The 20,538-nt window shown below is 40.0% G+C and overlaps 1 protein-coding gene across 1 annotated transcript; it reads left to right on the top strand.

Annotated features, from left to right (window-relative positions):
* The first annotated feature begins 4,007 nt into the window (after positions 1–4,007).
* Positions 4,008–8,399, top strand: pcdh20 (protocadherin 20). The gene is made up of 2 exons (XM_071513056.1): positions 4,008–4,140; positions 4,506–8,399. The coding sequence occupies exons 1-2, from the start codon at positions 4,093–4,095 to the stop codon at positions 7,125–7,127; spliced, it is 2,670 nt and encodes an 889-aa protein (XP_071369157.1). The 5' UTR covers positions 4,008–4,092; the 3' UTR covers positions 7,128–8,399.
* The last annotated feature ends 12,139 nt before the right edge of the window (positions 8,400–20,538 follow it).

Raw genomic sequence — 20,538 nt, 5'->3', positions numbered from 1 at the left:
ATACATATATACAGTATATATATATATATATATGTACAGTATATCTGCATGTATTGTGTCTCATATTCAAAAGCACTTAAATGGCAACTTGACCTGGATGAATAACTAAAATGAAAGACTTCTGTAAACATCTGAATCTGAATCATCCTGATACGTCATATCAAAGCTTCCTTAGACTGTTAAAGCAGATTCCCAAGTAATGCCACTGTTGTTAATGACTTGACAGTCTCTTTTCCCCCCTTTTTCAAGCCCATGTTTCCTGACACTATATTTTTGTGTGGTCATATCCATCTTATTTAACAGCCACGGAGCTCCCTCCCAGCTATCAACTTAGCTTAGCAGCACTTTGATTAAAAGGAGGACCAAGGTTAACAGGACATCTGTTGGCAAATCTGGGCAGAGATTACTCAGTCTCATCTCACACAGACTCAGTGCAGCAAATGATGTAATTAAGACCAAAGTAATACTGCATCTTGGCTTTATTCAACCTTTGTATTACTTTTTTTTTTTGGTGATAGTATGCCACACAAATACACATGCTACCACATATGAAAATTCACACAAAACAAGCAAATACGCAAAGTTGAGTTGATAGCATGCAGTGAATATTACACTCAATAATACTATATGTTGTAGGGCATGACATGTTTATCTTATTATTCTGAAGATTCTGATGTCAAAAAAGTAAATTATGTTACTGAGTTGGAATAATCCAAATTATGTTACTAATTACACTTAGCAGGCAATTAGTCCAAATATTACAGAGAATATAAAATATAGAAAAAAAAATTAAAAAACATGACATTTTTCAACTGCCATTGTTTGCCATTTTATTTTTTTCCTAAACTGCTGTGTTTTTTTTTGCGGTCAGAGAACATCAGTTTTACTAAAGTTTTCCCAGTCCACTAGCCTGTTGCTCATGATTTTCAGAGGAGGCAAGTCAAAATTGACCAAGCACCAGAATGAATGCTAAAGGAGATAGGGCTCTTGGTATCAGCTTGACAGCCACAAGGCATCACTGGCCTTGGCATTTCAAAAGTTTTCACATAAAGCCTCCAGTTTAGAAGACAAAGAAATAGTAGTAGGAAAAAGCAGTAGGTGTAGTAATGGTAGTTGTAGTACAAGTATTCAGGTTAGGCCTGAAGCCTGGAAGAATAAGTAGAAACAGCTGTATTAGTAGTAGTAGTCAAATATTCAGTCAGACTTCTACTCAATTGTTAGTACTGTTACTATACCTGACCTTCCTGGGATATTAATGGGAGGATTTATAAATAATATATATATATATATTTTTTTAAAGATTTATTTTAGGCATTTCTATGCTTTATTGACATAGATAGTGTGAGAGAGAGACAGGAAGGTATGGGAGAGAGAGAGGACATGCAGCAAATGACCGTGGGCCAGATTCGAACCCGGGTTCTACTCAGTGAGCCACCGGGGGCCCATAAATAATATCTTAAAGAAAAATTCCACCCTCAGATACTCTTACACTGCTGGATATCATCAATCTGTGATGTTCAATGCAGGGGTTTTCAGGAGTTATTTTGTGATGAAGAGTTGTTTGTTGTTCCTTTACCTTTTTCTTGTATCCAATTGCTGAAAAATCGCCAAACTTATCCTTGAAACCATATGGCTAAGGCAGTGTGTCCACTAGGGAACTCCTCTTATTTTTTTGTTGATTACAATAGAACAGATGTGCTACTGATAGAAGGGGCTGCTGACTTTGTTTTAAGTGGTCTATGTGGTAGATACTGAAATTTAAAAGAATTTCAGCTTCAGAAGAAGAATGCCATGGCACAAATGGGTTTTCACTAGTCGAATTGCAACTGCAGGAGACAATTTGTGTTTGGTCAATGTCTTTGCAGTTTACACATATCAAGTTCACACAGAGGTGGAATTGAGGAGCAAAACCAAAAGTAATCCTTTTATCAGAGGAGATGAAGGTACAGATTTTTCCTTGGGAAATTCAGTGTGGAAAAATCTGTGGCCCCTTTACACCTGGCAATAATGTGTCCCATGTCTTGATTGTGTCTAGACTCTATAAAGGTAAACAGCAGTAACTATTTTTTGTGTTGGCAAAGGTCAAACCTCATGACAAAAACAAAATCACAAATTAGACCCATAGGTGCTCCAAAAACAATATATATTATCCACTTCTGTGCGATGGAGTAAGGAAGTTCCGAAAAATATTTTCCATCTGCCTGCCATACTGCCTGGTATTGTTGGGTGATGATGTGTGGAAGGTGTATTGTTGGTTCTCCTTGTGATGTACAGTTTTGTGGAAAAGAATTTCCCCCCGGGGACAATAAACTAACTAACTAACTAACTAACTAACTAACTAACTAACTATCTACTAGTCAAATCCTTCAAGAACATATGTGGATATACTAAAAATTTATATGGATGAATTATAGATGGTATCTTAAAAAACTGCATTGTGTAGTTTAATGTGCATACTGCTAAAGATATAAACATTTATATAAAATCCAACATGTATAACATGGCCATAGAGCAGAACTATATTAAAGTTTGTGTAGAATTCTTTAAAGTTGCCCATTTGTAGGTGTCAGAGAGCAGCTCAGTTTCATGAGTAATCACATTTTGGCAACAGGGCTATTTCTGCTGAGCCATTTATAGTACATTCTCTGGGCTGACTCCCCTCGCCAGATGATCAACAGCCAAACACCTCAAAATCTCCACACCTCGGGGCAGCTCTAAAAATGGCTCTGATTTCCCTGATCTATTCCTTTCCCACACTCCAAAGACTACCAACCTATTGTGCCAACAAATATGTTAACAGAAAGCTTGACAAACTCTTTCAAACTGTATTTGTTTCATATTAATGTACCAGAATTTGACTGAAATCTCAATATTTTCACCAAACAATGAAGGACATGAAGGGGATGCGTGACACTGTCAATTGCCAGCCGTGGTACTGTCTAAGCACCAGACCCATATGATGCTGGAGCAATGACAGCAAAGCAAAGATCTAACTCAAACGAGACTTACAGACAGAGAAAATGAGTGTGTGTGACTGTCTCAATCCTCCTTTTTCCAGAGAACTTCAATCATACAATCTCTCTGAGCAGTATGCTTCCAATCCCAGCAAACAGCTGGCTCAGCATTTAGAACACATGGGGATTAGAGGGTTGATTTAGTTAAAGGCCCAATCCAGAATCGGACCGTAGCATCACTTACCGTGCCAAGATCAGCTCACAACTGGCTTTGTTCATGGTCATTTCATTGGATTGAAAATAATTTTTCGCTCTCATTTTTGCAGGGTTAATCATGCACAAATGATTTTTTAAAGCTGTATGATTGCTTATGTTTGCAATGTTTGTAAAGTGATGAGCGATGAAGGCTTGTATATTCAGTTAATATGTGTGCTTTAACTTGCAAAGAGGTAATATTCCTATCTATCTATCTATCTATCTATATCTATCTATCGATCTGTCTATCTATCTATCTATCTATCTGTCTATCTATCGATCTGTCTGTCTATCTATCTATCTATCTATCTATCTATCTATCTATCTATCTATCTGCAATTCTTTGTATACTTTCATGTCATAATGCTGTCATTACTGTTGCTGTAATTTATTCTGAACCCTGTTTTTAACTAATACAGGATTACAGTAATCTGTAGGCTGTAGATATTTTACCTCTCTATGCTTATCTCTCATCTCCTTATTTTAAGCTCACTTTGTGTTGCCAGAACTACACTGATCTTATGCCCTTGACTCTGCTGGAGGAAAACAAGCTGTGCATTGTTGCTTGTGACCGCAGCATACTATTAACAGCCAGCAGCATGGGTGTGTAGAGAAAGTGTATAGGTGTATGCCTATGGGTAAGCTGCAAACTAAAACTGATTTCCCAGTAGCCATCAGCTCTCATTGGCTAGCATGAGGGACTGATTTGCATATGGTGGGAGTGTCCTGAGCCAACACTGGGATGAATGGCTTGTTCAAGTCAGATAGCAATAAGGCAAAGCACTCAGCAGAGGTCTACGCTGCTCAACACTCAAAATGCCTGGGCTACTTACAATGTCACTCTTCTTGCTATAGGTACAAAGTGTTGGACAAGGACATAAAAATGCTCAACAACAAAACCCTCAGCCTTATAAAAAGAGGAGGAATATGGGTAAGTTTTATTGTAATTCTGGTTTAATAGATATGTAGATATGTAATAGATATTTAATATATATGTTAAAAAAAAAAGTGCAAAGAGCTTTTACATGGGTGTCTAAGGAGCATAGTAACTGCTATTATAAAACTAACTAGGAACATCAGTACTATTGTGTTAGATGTTCAATTGTCCTGTTATTATTATACAGTGTTTGAGATTTAAGTATTATATCAATTAACAATAGTCATAGGTTTGTCTTTCTTTAGATTAATGTTTATCACATCAGAAATATTTCATTTTTAAAGCTTCATTCCATTGTTGAACACTATTCTGCAACTCCTTTATTAAACTGTATTATCTTTAATTATCCTATATTACAGGGTTTGTGCATCCTCTTGCTTTACACCAGCCCTTTCTCCTGTTTTGCAAATTTCAGCCAAGCAAAAGAGCTCCTCTATAAGATAAAGGAAGGATTACCGAGGGGGACCTTCATAGGGGCCATTGGAGTAGACTTAAATTTGGATTTCACTGTTGATCCCCCCTTTTTATTCAGTCTGCCACAAAAGAAGGTCAGTGAACAGTATGTGAACCTAAATAATACCACGGGGGAGCTTTATACATCTGCTACAGAGATTGACAGGGAGACCCTCTGCCCTGATATCTCGGAGGGACAAGGATGTGTCCTCTCGCTGGATGTGTTTGTGTTGCCTCAGCAGTACTTTCAGCTTGTCAAAGTTAAGATTTCTATTGAGGATGTGAACGACAACAGGCCGAGGTTCCCTGTGGAGGAAATTTGTGTGTCTGTCCCAGAAAACGCACCAATCAATGCTCGTTATGCAGTGGAGCAGTCAGCAGTTGACCCAGACCTAGGTCCTCATGGAGTGCAGACCTACTGGCTGGTTAACGACTTTGGCAAGTTCACGCTGGATGTGGAGGAGAATGAGGGAGGTGAGCTGACTCCCTTTCTCATTGTGACAGAAGCGCTGGACAGAGAGACACAGGCTGAGTACATAACAGATATTATTGCAGAGGATGGAGGGACCCCTCCTCTTCTTGGCATGGCTACTTTAAAAATAGTTATCACAGATGTGAACGATAACTGCCCCCAGTTCACAGAGTCACAAATTAATGTCACTCTGTATGGGAATACCACCAAAGGGGCACATTTGGCACGACTGCATGCTTTTGACCCTGACCTCGGCGCTAATGCCCAGATCAGCTATGCTTACAGTGAACGTGTGCCAAGGGACACCAGGAGCTTGTTCCATTTGGACAGAATCACAGGAGTGATCAAGCTAGCAGGGAAAATAGACATTGGCACAACCAAGTTCTACAAACTCACTGCCCTGGCCAATGGCCCCGGCTGTATACCTGCCGTTGCCACTGTTACTTTCCGTATCATCAAAGTTGTTACAGGCCCCCCTGCTGTCATACCACGGTACATTGCAGCAGAAAAAGATGGAGTCGTGACAATGAAGGAGTCTGAGCCAGCGTTTTCTCCAATTGCTTTTTTTACTATCAAAAACACCGACATGAACCAAAGGGTGGACTGTCATTTGGAGGGGTTTGGCCCATTCAGGCTAGCCCCCTACAAGCTGTTCAAGAATGAGTACCTACTGGAGACCACTGAGCCCTTGGACTATGAGAAGAAACAAGAGTATGAGTTAATAGTGGTTGCCAAGAACACCCGAGGACTCGTCATCAAGACCTTCCTCAAGGTGCAGGTGTTGGATGAGAATGATAATGCACCAGTGTTTCAGCACTCTCTGGTGGAAATATCTGTGGAGGAGAACAATCCCCCAAATACCTTCCTAACCCAACTCCAAGCCACAGACCAGGACACTGAAAGCCGTGGGGAAGTCATCTACCTCCTGGGAGGTGACGCCCCTGGCATCTTTGTTGTGGACCGTGTGACAGGTGTCCTGACTGTGGCCACATCACTGGACCGTGAGGAGAAAGAGACATATCGATTCATAGTGAGGGCAGTGGACCAGGGAACGCCCAGGAAGGAGTCAATAGCTACTGTGGTGGTGACAGTGCAAGACCGCAATGACAACAGTCCGCGCTTCATCAATAAGGACTTTACTTTTTTTGTGCCAGAGAACTTCCCGGGGTACGGTGAGATTGGGGTCCTCTCTGTGACAGATGCCGATGCTGGGGAAAACGGCTGGGTGGCACTTTCTATCCTCAACGGCAGTGATATCTTCATGATAGACACAGGCCGCGGCGCGCTAAGGGCCAAGACGCCACTGGACCGCGAGCAGCAGGGGACATACCAGCTGTGGATTGAGGCAGTCGACGGTGGCAAGCCTGCACTCTCCTGCGTTACCATGGTGACCGTGCTGCTATTGGATGTTAATGACAACCCGCCGATTGTTCTGTTCCCCCAGTCCAATCAGTCCTACATGCTAGTACTACCCAGTACACTACCAGGAACATCGATAACAGAAGTGTACGCTGTGGATAAGGATACAGGCATGAATGCTGTAATCGCCTATAGCATCATTAAGAGGAAAGGTGGCGAGCCAGGTTCGTTTGCCATTGACCCAGAAACAGGGAATATCACGTTAAAGAGGGAGCTCAGCAATCGGGGCCTCTACAGCCTTCTGGTGAAGGTCAGTGATCATGGTCAGCCAGAACCCCTTCACTCAACGGTCATGGTTAACTTCTTTGTCAATGAAACAGTTAGCAACGAGAGCTACATCCAGAGTCTGCTGACCAGAGAGGCTGACATTGAGGTAGAGGAGAGGCCCTGGTACATTGGCCAGCTGACAGAGAGGCCTGAGAGGTATGAGCTGTTCCCCTGCCAGCCTGTCCTCATTGCTCTCTCAGTCATCTGTCTGGGGCTGTTCGTCATAGTTATTACACTGACATCTTACATGTGCTGTAAGAGGCTTAAAAAGCCCAGAAAGAAAAGACTGGAGGTTGAGATACCTTTAAAAATTAATAGTGACTCAATGCAGGTTGTGGACAGAAAGCTCAGGCAGATCTCAAACATCTGACACTCAATGCCCCACACATCCTCGCACCACCACTGTTTACATGAATGTTTACATTGCTCACTGTGATGAGTATAGTTCTTACATGAAGTTGCTCTTTTTGCCTTGGTAATATGATTGTTATTATTGTGGTAATGCAATATACTGTAATTAGGTTTAAATGTCAATATGTCAGCAGTAGGATTTTCTTTCATTTAAATGGGCACATAGCATCATTTATTATTCTACCTTTCTAATACCAACAGTATGACCAAAAATAAACCAAGGTAAGGTGTAAATTGAGTATTGGCATTGCAGTAATAACAGCCTTATTACATAGTGATGAGAGCAACTCAATGAGGATGGCTCAATCTGAAGTCCTGTGTAAATATTGTACGAAATGTTTTATAACTTTATATAAAATCTTAACCTTGGCATGATAAGGAAAAAAGTTTAAGGCACAACCAATGTTTCCTTGACAAGTTTACAACATTTATTTGATCTTACATGATTGGATCACAAAATGATATCTGTCTACACTACCTAGTCACAACTAGGAATAGCATAGAAAATGAATTAAATTGTTGGATGCATCTGGGATCCAAACGTTTTACATCAGGTATATGTAAAGGAACTATGTATGTGCATGTCATGGAGGTTGTTTTTTGGTTTTTGTTTTTTGGCTCAACAAAATACAATTCTACCAATTTTAATTTTCACCATTTTTCATGAAGTAACTGCCACAAATTGCAAAATCTGTTGGTTCAGCAAAGGCCCTCAAGCATTCTTAGTTCATTTAATAGTGTGACTTCAATGATGAAGTTCATATATTCGGCAGTGGAAAGCCAGTTGAGAACCACTGTTCAGTTTCAATGTCCTAATCCTGTTATATTTGGAAAGCTTACTGTGTCAATGTAGATCTAAATCCAAAGTTAAACCCTACACTCCAGTTCTATTGGCAGTTCTGTTGTATATACTAACGCACTATGCACAAATACCCATTCAAAGCATTCTCTATGATGTTTGAGAGCCATGGTAGATGCCCTGCTGTCTGTGTAGGCTTACAGTACCGTAACCATATGATGATGTATGTAAAACCTTTCGATGCCATCCCAGTATAGCCAGGAGTCACACATTTTCATCATATTGAATCTCTAGAATTTTGTGTCCAAATTTTCTTCATTGTCTTGAGACTTGAGACACAAAACTGCTTCAAGTTACATCACCCTCCTTTATACAAACATGCAATGCTCAATGTGTCTGTGAAAAAAAATGCGAATTGTTTGTGAAAGAAAATCACCAATAATTATTAAAAGTGCTTTATTTTTATAACACGTTGGATTCTCACTGTAATGATATCACCATGTACATATTTTTAAATGTGTTCATAACTTTGCATGCATATTTGATCACATAACAGAATTAGAAAGAGAATGTCATCAAAAAAACAAAAAAGGAAAAGCAAATGTGACCATCATCAATAATATATGGATAATTCTATTCCTGGTCAGATTCAGATAAATCTAAATTGTATTTTGAAATTCACCTTTTGATTCAGAGGCTAGACAGAAAGATGGGCAGACAGACAGACAGACAGACTGAGGGGCTTCTCAGATCAAATAAAACCACCTTATCAAGTTGAAAGCTTTGAAGATCAAAAGCCTGCATTGCTGTTATCATCACCTGCGTAGACCAGGGCTGGTGAGGTAACACCCCGAGTCACACCTAGAACGAAAAAAAGCTGTGCCGACTTGTAGATCAAACTGCTCCTGTCAAGACCATTTCCCTAACCGCTAAACTATATCAGATCTACTTAGTCTATGCAAAGTTTCTCACCTTTCTTGAGTGGTATTGGCTATGACTGTAGCACTGGTGTTGTTGAAAGTGATGCTATTTCACAACTTTGTGAAATATCACATGAAACTGCCTTTGATGCTCTCTCCTCTCTTTTTTTATGCTTTCTCCTTTCCCTGATGAACACTTAGTGCTGTCTGGTTGACAAAGCTGTTGTTTTTACGCTCTGTAATAGCATGTAATACGGTAGCCTCCATGTTTGTGAGTGAAAGTTGTTGAGACAGAAATGCTCCAGGACTGTATGTGTAATCATGTTAACCATGCACACTCCCTACTCAGGAACTCCCTATTGTATTGTATGTCCTTTCTTTCTTCATCAAAAACCAGTCTGGGTTCGGCCAACAAAACAGGAATCTGTGCTGAGAAAACAATTTCTTTAAGGAGCTCTTTAAGTCATCATTAGTATTTCAGGACTGCTGCATGTCACGTAAACACAGATTCCCTCAGGGGAAGAAACAGCTCAGTGTAACCCTCAGTAGTCAACTCTGCTGGTATCTGTGCATACTGCAAATAGGTTTAGATAATCCATATACAGTGTTTTACAAGTCTGGCAACAATACCTTAGATAATAACTATGAATAATGTCTGTCAAATAACTAAGAATTTATCATAATTTATGATAGAAATTTCATTTGCCGTATGCCACAGGACTATAACTGGCTAGTGTTGCTGAAATATGATGACTAGCACTAATTACTTAAAGGAACAGTCAGCCAAACAGAATGATTACACATCTTGGTCAGGTTCAAACACCAAACAGCCCACAGGACCTGTAAGCATTCTTAGACCTGTGTGTGTGTGTGTGTGTGTGTGTGTGCATGTGCACCTGTTTGTGCACCTGTGTGTGCACCTGTGTGTTTCTGTGTATTTAACAGATGCTTTCACTAAGCAGGGTGATAAACAGAATCAAGGAAGTTCAGTAAGCCAGTGCAGCCTCCTGTGTTGTGTTACAGTGGGTTTTTTATTCTTTATATCTTCTTTGACTTTGCTTTTATTTATGATCTTATTACAAATCAAGATAACGATTTGAGGTGTCATGGGATTTGGTAGAAGAGTCTATTTAATCAACAAATACTTTCCAACATTGTGCTCCTGCAGCAGCTTAATTCAGTTATACAAATGATCAATTTGGATTTAGTATTAATCAAATATCAATGCATATTTGTGAATACTGTTGTGATGCTTTCAGTGTGCTTATAATTTTCCATATATATACACTGCCCATCAGGTGTGGGGACACCTTACCTTTTTTTTAAAGTTCTCAAACTAACTCTAGTTAGTCTTTGATGGGGTTAAGGTATATATGCATATTAAAAATTAAATTAAAAATGTCTTGGACAACATAACAAATTAGAATTGTTGCAGAAAGTAGCACACAATTATTCAGATATGTTATTCAGATTTTTCTGGTAATTGCCAGGTAAACACATTATGAGTTTAAAATGAGCACTAATCATTCCAAAATGTTAATGTAGCATCTTTGACAATTCCATTCTATTAAAAAATCTCAACTTTCCTGCTCTAGTTCTATGGGAATAGCTTCAAATGATGCACCTCTGGCAAGTCCTATGTCATGATCCGACCTTACCATTTATCAAACACAATCACTTTCCTTTAAGAATCAATATTGCCCTGGGTCTGGGTGATGCATTGCATATTTGCCACTATTGTACAACAAATCAATCAGCTGCCCAGGCAATGGTTACTTGCTGCCAACTGGCATAGAACTTAAGATGACTTCTGAACACCTCTACATTAGTTTTTACACTGAGTAAACAATTACAGCATATGATTAATTACAGCAATAACTGTATAATTGTGTCAGCTTTCTCGTTCACCCACCCCAGCTGTTTCAATCAGACGCTTTCCCTCAGCTACAATGAGCTATATGCAGCAGTTATTGAGACAGTAAACACACAACAGTAACACAAGCCCTTCAGGTATATTATGGCGTAATCCCAGCTGTTATGATGATGGAGTATGCTTCTTTGTGCAATAACAAACAGTGGTTCTGGTTAATAAATGGTAAGGTTTGATCATGACATCGCATTTCTTCTGCACAGGGTGCAGATAATATTGTTTAAACAATATGATATGTAATTCTAAATGCAAAAGTGACATTTCAGACAAATGGTATACGATGGGTGCATTTGTTAGTTGTTGTTAACGTCATTCCTTTTTATTTTGTTGGTTACAAAATTCAGTGGTCACAATTACAGCTACATTTTTATACAGTTTACTTTGATATACATTGGTTGACCATGAAAACCAACACACTTTCAATTTGTTAATTAAAATATATTAAAATCTTAGAGATAGGCGATGCAACTCTCTGGATTTTACTGCTCAACACGAACTTAAATCTGTTGGTTACATCACAAGCTCTAGCAACTTGCTTTGTACAGTCAAGCATTGAGGTCAAGATCCTGTTATACCAAACTGTTAGGTGATCTACACATTCTGCTATGCAACATAGTCCTAAAGATGGCTTTTAACCCTAACTTTGGACCTTTAGCTGTTTAATTTAGATAAGTCTGTCTCTGACTCATTACATGAATCCCCATTTGAGTTTTCCATACCACAAGCAGCTGGAAAGGGGGTCACCGAGACCGAGACACACCACAGCTTTTCCACATGACTGATCACCTCCCAGTAATCCTGGGCTAGTTGTAATTATGCTAGTCTGACTGTCCTGTATCTTCAACCCAGGGCAGAATGGAGAATGTACAAGTCACTTAGCACAAATCAGGTTGTATCTATGCCCTTTGAACTCCTGGTGACCCCTGGGGTTAGTGTTCTGTACTCCATGCACAAATCATTGTCATTATCCTTAACAGGAGGTGTTCCTTCTCAGACATTGATAGGGATTACATTCATATCCCAAGAGTAGATGAGACACATCATCAAACCATTAGGAGATCATACATAGAGATGCATGCATTCACTGTTAATCAAGTAAAACTGGCTTCCAAATCAATTTTTGCAAGTAGCTTGTAGACTTTTTTCTTTTTTAGCAGAATAAACACATACAGATAGACAATGCATCCAGTTCAACCGTTGCCCCTCCCACCTCTCTCTCTCTCTCTCTCTCTCTCTCTCTCTCTCGCTCTCCAGGAAAGTCTATCTGAAATTACATTAAATTCTTAATGGTGTAGACAGCAAGTAATTACAATCAGTCACAGCCCGATCCCATTTCCAGATTGGCTTTATTGTAATGTCCCTGCCTTGAAATCAAACAAATACAGACACAATGAGGGGCCCAGGTTGGATTACACAGGTCCAGTGAACAGGAGAGGCTACATTTCCCAAGTTATGACACCAAATACCCCCCCACACACACACACTTTGTTCAACAGCTTCAATAATGCATCTCCATATTCTCCCACTGAAAATCACTGCCTTTGATCTAAAACATCTTTCACTTACTGTGATGCAACAGAATATAATCCAATCGCACCCTTTTGATCCTGCTGTGTATTATGTTACTAATTTCCTTTATTCCACCGTCCCAATTTTTGCTCTCAATTTCATCCAATTTCATCTCAGCAAAACAGAGAGAGGCTTCCATGGAATTCATTGCAGCAATGTATTTCTGAGCAACTCTAATATTTTCCCACCACAATGGCTGACAATTTAATACGGTCCTGCTCCGCCACTGACTGGAACACAATTCCCCCCTTGAGGCAGTTCATTTGGATGATGTTATTTCAATAATCTCTGTTCCCATAGCTACTAGAACCAAACACATTAATACACTAATTATTATGCTTCAGGGTTAATGCTTCCGAGAGTAGGCTAATTTCTACCACGATGGTTTACATAATCTATGGTTTTCAGATGTATATGTTTTTTGATAAAGTTCACTCTAAGTCACAAAATTACAGTACAATTACAGTACATCCTGGAAGATCTATGCATATATTTGGTGATGATGATATGGATGCAAAATATTATGTAATTGCTATATCATAGCACAAACAATGGGATTTTTGTGTTTATCACCCAGACTGTACTGATGCCCATACAAGCCCATGTGCAGAGAGCCTTGACTAAGCCTCGGCTGCATTCAAAGGCCATCACATCTTTACAGAGCCTACTGCAACAATGATAGAAAACGTGACCCACTTCTCCAAGGCATTGTTCAAATGATTGCTTGCATCTGTTCTGGGCCAGAATCACAGACACTATTGTTACTCAGTTAGTGTTCATAATGTGTAATCTGTTTTTTTTTTCTTCTGCTTCTTTTTGAACATTTGTATGTGTTCTGTGAAGTGAGAGGGCCATCATGTGTTGACACCAGCTATAGAAAAAGGTTATGTAGCATCTACCACTCTCAAGAGACTTGCTGGAGAATCAAACCCACTGCCACCATGTTAGATTTCTTTGTGATTCACCATAGAAAAGAAGGTTTTTATTAACAAGGCTGAGGAAACTCACATACTTGCCAGAAAGGATGTAATGCAACATAACACTCCTCACTCATCAAGAGGAATGTTTCTGAGCCTGTTTTTTCACTTTGGACACTTAATCCAGTGTGGAAATATATATGTGTGTGTGTGTGTGTGTGTGTGTGTGTGTGTGTGTGTGTGATTGTGCTTGTGCGTGTTTCAGAGAGAGATAGAAAAAGGAGATGATAAATAAAAGATAGATTAGGGAAGAGTGTCTAGTATTCAATGGGACCACTCAACCATTGGGGGGGGGGGGGTAAGGTAACCTATATTCTTCATAAGCCAAAAATTCCAGGCATCTATGACTAAATGTTAATGTCACTATCAATTTTGATGCTATTGTGTGTGATGAGCAAAAGTTTATGTAAAGTGAACATGAAGTTGATTGAAGAATGTTCTAACTTGATGTTATCGGTGCCTGAAACTACAAGGTGAAGTTAAGCGTTAAGCTATAAACTCTCTGCTTTACAGTGATTTAAATTAGCTAAAATGCATTAGCTTCAATGCTCACTAGATCTTTTATTTTTAACTAATTTTAAAAAAAAACATAGCAATATAGTTCTTGAACAGTAGCTGAACAATGTGGTTTGAATCTTGAGTTCTGGTCAGTGCATTAATATTAATCTGTTTTATAAAAAAAAAAAAATCAGGAATATGAAGCTGATGACAATGAAAGGATCTGACAATGATATTGTGGCCTCCTGTAAAAGCAGGGGGTGCACAATACGCCTAAATCAGCCCCGTCGGGTCACAAATCCTCCTGGGGGCATAACCCCCCCACCCCACCTGACACCCTTAACACCAATAAATCTCCCCACAGACATGCACACACATACTGAGAAAAACGCCTATGCCAGTTATAAATGTCAGAACCTTTTCAAAATAATCAGAAAATGTTTCACTCTTCCGACCTTACCTTAGAATGCTTCCCACCCAAAAACTGCAGTTTATTTCACAAACTTCTCTGTGCAGTGACAAATTCCCCCTTTAAAACTTTAACTAAAATTAACATAGTCCTCTGGCAGTTGTTTGAAATGTGCGTCCACCAGCCTTTCCTTGGAGCATTGATGTACTCCACAGTGAAAATCAACATGTACCAGTGGTTGATCTGAAACGATGTACTCTTGCTTGTGTGTGCATGCATGTGTGTGCTGAGGAGCAGGAGATGAATTTATCAAAGGGAACTAACAAGTGGAGTAGTTGTTCTAATCAAATAATGCTCTCTGGCTAGCTGACAGCAACTCTAGCTGGGAACATCAGCATCTGTGTTTTCAGAGAGGCGGAGTGCTCGGGTTTACAGACCATGCCCCCCCCCCCTCTCCTCGCTTCTCTCTACTCTCCATACTCTTTTTATCCCTCTCCTCTCTCCAGGGTGATATAGAACAGAGCTGCAAGGCCCCTCAAAGAAACCACTGTTGCATAAGTCTGACAGAGAAACTACTAAAGAGAAACGTAATGATTATTTTTCAGTCAAACTCTGATAAGTCATTTTGATCGTTTCAAAGCCATGACTGAATTAATTGCAAGCAGATAAATGTATTCTACAGATTATACTTTTTGTTTGCTCATTTTGTTTCTCTGTTCACTAAGGAAAGTTCATTGAGCCTCAGTTTAATTTGCTCCCTAAAGGTCTGAACTCTTTCTCACTGTCTTACGATTCATCATTCTCCTTTTAATCTCATCTCAGATGTTCTTTAGTTATTGAGGCTTGTTAGGGCTGGCTAATTTTTTTAATAACCAACATATTGCAAGGAATAAATGAAAGGCTGTTGCTTTTTAAACATGGAATGCTTAAATCAGAGAACCTTTGACGCTCCCCATCAGAAGTAGAGCAAAAACAACCCAAACGATTTGTATATGTGTCATCCTCATGCATTTTAATATATCTCTTTTGACTGTTTTAATGTCAAGTGGTTAGACTATTTTGCATTACATTCTTTTCCCAAATAGACCTCAGAGGAGCAAAAATACTGGTTTCTATATTTTCCTCACAACTGAAGAATGTACAGTCAATCAGTAAGTCATAGTATACGATCATATAGCCTACTGAAGTAGATTAGGTTTTCTGAAGAAAATGTGATTTTCCTAACAAAGCGAACAGTCTCAGTTGTTTGGTGCACATGTTGGAAATGTCGTCCCAGACAAGGTTGTCAACTTTAATACTGATTTTGTAAATGCATTTTCATCAACAAGCTGTTATGTAATTATTGTGTTATAGGCCACGCCCACTTTGACCAATCAGGACCAAACGTAATATTCTGACGAGTGCATGGTTCTCCTAGAACATCTGTACCAAATTACATGCAATTTCACCATCCGGATTTAGGAGATACAGGCTGATTATCAAAACCAAGAACACCAAGTTGATACTTGTGTCCTTGTGGAGAAAGATCTTCTCATGAAAGTCAGCACAGAGAAGCTTCCTTGTAATTTGAGATGGACTGTGTGCTTCACATTGCGTGCGTGATTAATTAAGACACACAGCTGTTAATTTTCCCAGCTGTTAACCGGTTCTGTACTGTAGACTACAGCGCTGCTTGCCGTTGTCGAAATGAATCTTGGGGCTTTCTATTCGTTCGCGTCGGTCAAGTCACCACCCGATGCATCCTTGATATTTTGAGGTTGGCAAGGAAACTTCCGGGTTTTCTATCCGTCCTCCGTCCTGTCGTTCTTTTGATTTGGAATTGTGCTTTGGTGGTTAGATATTACGTAAAACGCGTCACAGAGGACACAAGAACGCACAAGAACAGGTATTGATAATCAGCCACAGTTTTTTGGCCTTTGTGGCACACTCTATTGGCTGATTTGAGAATGGCATATGGCTGGGAGTGTGTTAGGCCACACCCGTCACAAAGTTCACTGGTTGATAGCGACCCTATTGTTGATCTGATTTTGCTGGAAATTGGTTAGAAAGTGTATCTCAAACCCCTTTGGCATTGTACTAAGTTTGGTGGTGATAGGTGAAAAACTAACTTTGATAGTCCAAATGGCAAATTTGGAGAGCAAACTCCAAAGAATATGTGTATACAGTAGTGTTGTAGTCGAGACCACCTAAACCGAGACCGAGTCAAGACCAAGACCAGAGCGTATCAAGTCCAAGTCAAGACCAAGACTTTGAGGGGGCGAGACCGAGTCAAGACCAAGACCGAAGGGGGGCGAGACCGAGTCAAGACCGAGACCAGACCAATGCGAGTCCATTTTCAAGACCATGTAATCAGAGTGATGGCTCAACATTTACACCATTTCTCTGCTAAAATTCAAAAAGAAAGAAAGCATTATTTAGGAATTTAAGTAAAATACAAATGGATGTACAGTATGTACTCAGTGACAGAAGGCAATCCTTTGAAACATTGCAATTCGATTTCACTGACCTTTGGAAAGGCTCAAGACAGTGGGCAGAATGAAACAGAAGTGTTAAAACACCCTGAGCAGATAGCTTCACTAAAACATTCAAAATTATTATCAGGTTATAGCTGACCCTTGCTTTTATGTCACAAGGTATAATTATTTTGATTCCTGAAATGAGAAGAAACATAAACTTACTGTCATGTATAGGCTACAAATTGTTTTTATGTTATAGTGTTTTGACTTTGACCAATGTGAGAACTTGCCCCGCTCTCCCCTACTCAATCTGCCAGAGCCCCGCTGTGCAGACGAAAGTGAAACTTAAAATTCCACAATTTACTCGCCTGTGTTAGTAACGGTATAAACAGTAACCTGATAACACGTCTTCTGCTGCACTAACACGTCTTCTGCTGCAGACTTTAACGATAACGTTATTACCTTGTGGAATTTAAGCCTAACATTAGTGAAATTATAACTTAACCGATAACTGTGTCGCAATGCTTTAATGCAGCGCATTGAATTGAACGCGCCATGTGCCTGTATGGAATCGGTGCTTGTTCTTAGAACTGTTTTGCAAAACTCTCTGTGATTTCTGTAGGCAAATTGTATTATCTCATTCTCTCCTCCTCAGCCACACATGGTGCTCTCTCCCCCTGTATCCTGCGTTCTCTTTCTTGGCACAGCTCAGAGGGGGGTGAGTGAGGGTGGCAGCGTTTAGTGGTTAATAAACTTTCAAACTTAAAATAAGCCAAGTTATCGGTTGCAATTTGAAGGGGAAAGTTTTATATCCAATCACAGTAAAAAATAAATAAATCAGACAATGCACCTGCAGGTAATGATGTTACTGCACTTGTGGTCTCGACTGGTCTTGAAATAAAATTCCGAGTCCTCTTTGTCCGAGACCGAGTCAAGACCGAGTAAAAATGCAGTCGAGTCCGAGACGAGACCGAGACCATCACAATGTGGTCTTAAGACCAGTCTCGAGACCAAGACCGATCTCGAGTACTACAACACTAGTATACAGTTTTGCATCAATCGGACTTATGGTATGGGAGTTAAGGCCTTACATGTTGGACCTTTAATTACAGCGCCCCCATCAGGGAGATTTGGGAAATGTTCATTTGACGAACTTGGACACCATTTCGAATCATTGTTCAAAACTTCAAATCTGTAGTATGTAGCATCTCGCAGTACATTGAGAAAACATCCAAGTTTGATCATTTCTCCATTCATGTCTATCTCTGTAGTGGAGTTGGACTGCTTCGCCCTGCCAGGCTCACATGTGGTAATCAAGGACTAATTATCCTCACCTGTTCCTAAGTGCAGATACTGTCAGAGACAGAGGCCTCATGTATGAACGGTGCATGCGCACAAAAACAGCTCCAAATGCTGTTTACACCTTTCTACATGCAGATTTGGGGGTTTATAAAAAACAAACATCATGTGAGAATGTGCGCACCTCCATGCATACTTTACCCCATGCATACTTTTTACAGGCGAGGGATATGACAACTGCAAATGACAAGATGATGAAATTGCCCAAATTCTTTATAATGACAATTCACAACAGTTATTATCAATTTTCAGTTTCATGTAGTTATGTTATTGACAGGTCAGAGGAACATAGTGATTAAAAAAAGCTATTTCTTGCTTTAGTCTGCACTTAAGTGTGAAAAACAAAAATATTTAGTATTGGCAATAAAATGAGTCCTAAGTTACATAATTGGATCGCTACAATTTGCAGGAGCAAATTCAAGGAGTTCATCATTAGGATTAATTTTCACTGAGCTATAAATATGTGCATAATGGTGACAATGGCGGCTTTGGCACTTTTGGAAGAAAAACCAATGGTAGACTTCAGAGAGAATGAGTGTTCCATGATGATGATGGTTTATGAGCCGATTTAGATGTTGAACAGTTGTTCTTAACTGGGCCCTGCTTAGACAGACCAACCAAAAGGAACCATTCTATTATCTTTGTCAGTGTTAACTTCAACTGGTTTTCTCTTTTCAAAGAGAGCTGGCTGACCGGACTGGCATAACTCAATCGTCATTAAGCCACATCATGCCAGCCGTTTGGGATGGTATAATTCGTTGACTACTAGATACATTTGGTTTCCAGGCCAACATCAAAGTGCAATTTGCAGCGATGTCCAGTTTTCCAAACGTAATCGTTGCGTTCAGCTACACTACATTGTCATAAAGGCACCATCAGTGGCAAAATTTGTTTTTTCACTCCATCGATGCCCAAATTATCTGTGATGCGAAAATGACTGCGACCAATATACTGTATTTGCTCACTGGCCTGGATCAACCCACGATTTTTTTTTATTCTCACACACAGCAGTGTGGGAAACAAACTGCAAGCTGGAGTACTGCGTGATGGTTGGCTTCTTGGTGAGATAATTAAGCTTGCAATGACGTGTGTTGTGACTCTAATCCATATCTTTGTGTCTCTATTGAACGATACTAGGCTACTACTTAACCATTATGTCAACCCTCAGTGGCAACTCCCTGAAGACGCGCTACTACGAGTTACGCAGGTGAGCCAGTTCAATACACACCATTGGGCTTTTTAAAAAAATGATGGCGATGCCTCGACTCTTCAGGGGAAAGGCTCTATATAGGCTCTATAACCCAACAAAGGTGTGCTCTATTATAAGGGCAGGTGCTGTGCTGCACAATATGGCACAAAGTCTCCCCCTCCCTCCTGATACGAGATCTGATGACCCTGATCCCCAGCCAAACATTCAAGCAAACGCTGCTGGGCTGCAACAGCATTTGGATGTGATGCGTCATTTGTAAAATAATTGGTAAGCTGTAATCTATGATGGTGCAAATGTTACTTTTTTTTAACATTTCTTTCAGTGAGGTTCTTATTTCAAATAAGATGTATTTCTTCTATTGTGTCTGCAGCACAGCATCCGTGAGGACCCAACCGCACTGACTGGTCATGAGTCTGGAGTCATGAGGAGCATCAGAGACACCGGGTGTGCTGCTATTGTCTTCTACACTTTGAGCCGTCTCCCCTCCTTTGGCACCCACACCAATTACTCTCCAATGTGTTCTTGAATCAAAAACATGTCAAAGTGAAATGTTGAACACATTGGTTTAGTCAATGCACTAACAAGTCCTAGTCATATCTGAATCACCTAGGCTCAGTGACATGCTGCCGCTGGTAGAAGCCTTGCCCATTATTGAGGCAAGGCGCACATCAAGGCAAGAGAACTGTTGCATTCCTTTACCCCTGCCAGTGGCCTTGATACTCTCTTCACACACCAACATACACTCCCAAAAAAGGAGAATAAAAGGCTTAGAATGGAGATGCCCTATATGGACCGACAAGGCTGCGTAGCGTCAGATTAAGTTAGTGGTGCGCTGGATGAGCGGTCCTTGTTAATATCAGCCACTGATGCATTTCAGGGAGAGTTTCGAAGTCTGCTAACCTAATTCGGTGAAGAAAATGTTCAACTGCCACTCAGGAAAAAAAAAATATATATATATGTATGTATGTATCATCATTTCTCTCATCTGCTCCCTATGATTGATACCGATCAGTGATCTGTCACATCTCAATAGACAGGGCAAGCATGTTTGGAGGTTGGCAGAGGGAGGATCATTCACACAAAAATATTCACACACCACACATATACACACTTATTTGTCACAAAGACTTTATCACCTGCAGAGTATCGTGAGCTTATTGGAATAAGAACCTCATGGCAATTTTCCAAAATGACAGTATACAAAGGAAATGAGAGTGGGTAAGAAAGACAGAGAAAGAGGGCC

The sequence above is a fragment of the Centroberyx affinis genome, unplaced genomic scaffold (assembly GCF_046629955.1).
Source record: "Centroberyx affinis isolate AG114_WGS23_722 - 3 ecotype Tasmania unplaced genomic scaffold, CSIRO-AGI_Caff_v1 ptg006735l_1, whole genome shotgun sequence".
Taxonomy (NCBI): domain Eukaryota; kingdom Metazoa; phylum Chordata; class Actinopteri; order Beryciformes; family Berycidae; genus Centroberyx; species Centroberyx affinis.
This window is presented reverse-complemented; position numbering and strand designations above follow the sequence as displayed.

Bases quoted from the DNA above. Each gene is read 5' to 3' on its own strand.
- pcdh20 (XM_071513056.1), top strand. From the start codon at position 4,093: ATGCTCAACAACAAAACCCTCAGCCTTATAAAAAGAGGAGGAATATGG. The intron at 4,141-4,505 runs GTAAGTTTTATT...CCTATATTACAG, and splicing joins TAAAAAGAGGAGGAATATGG to GGTTTGTGCATCCTCTTGCT.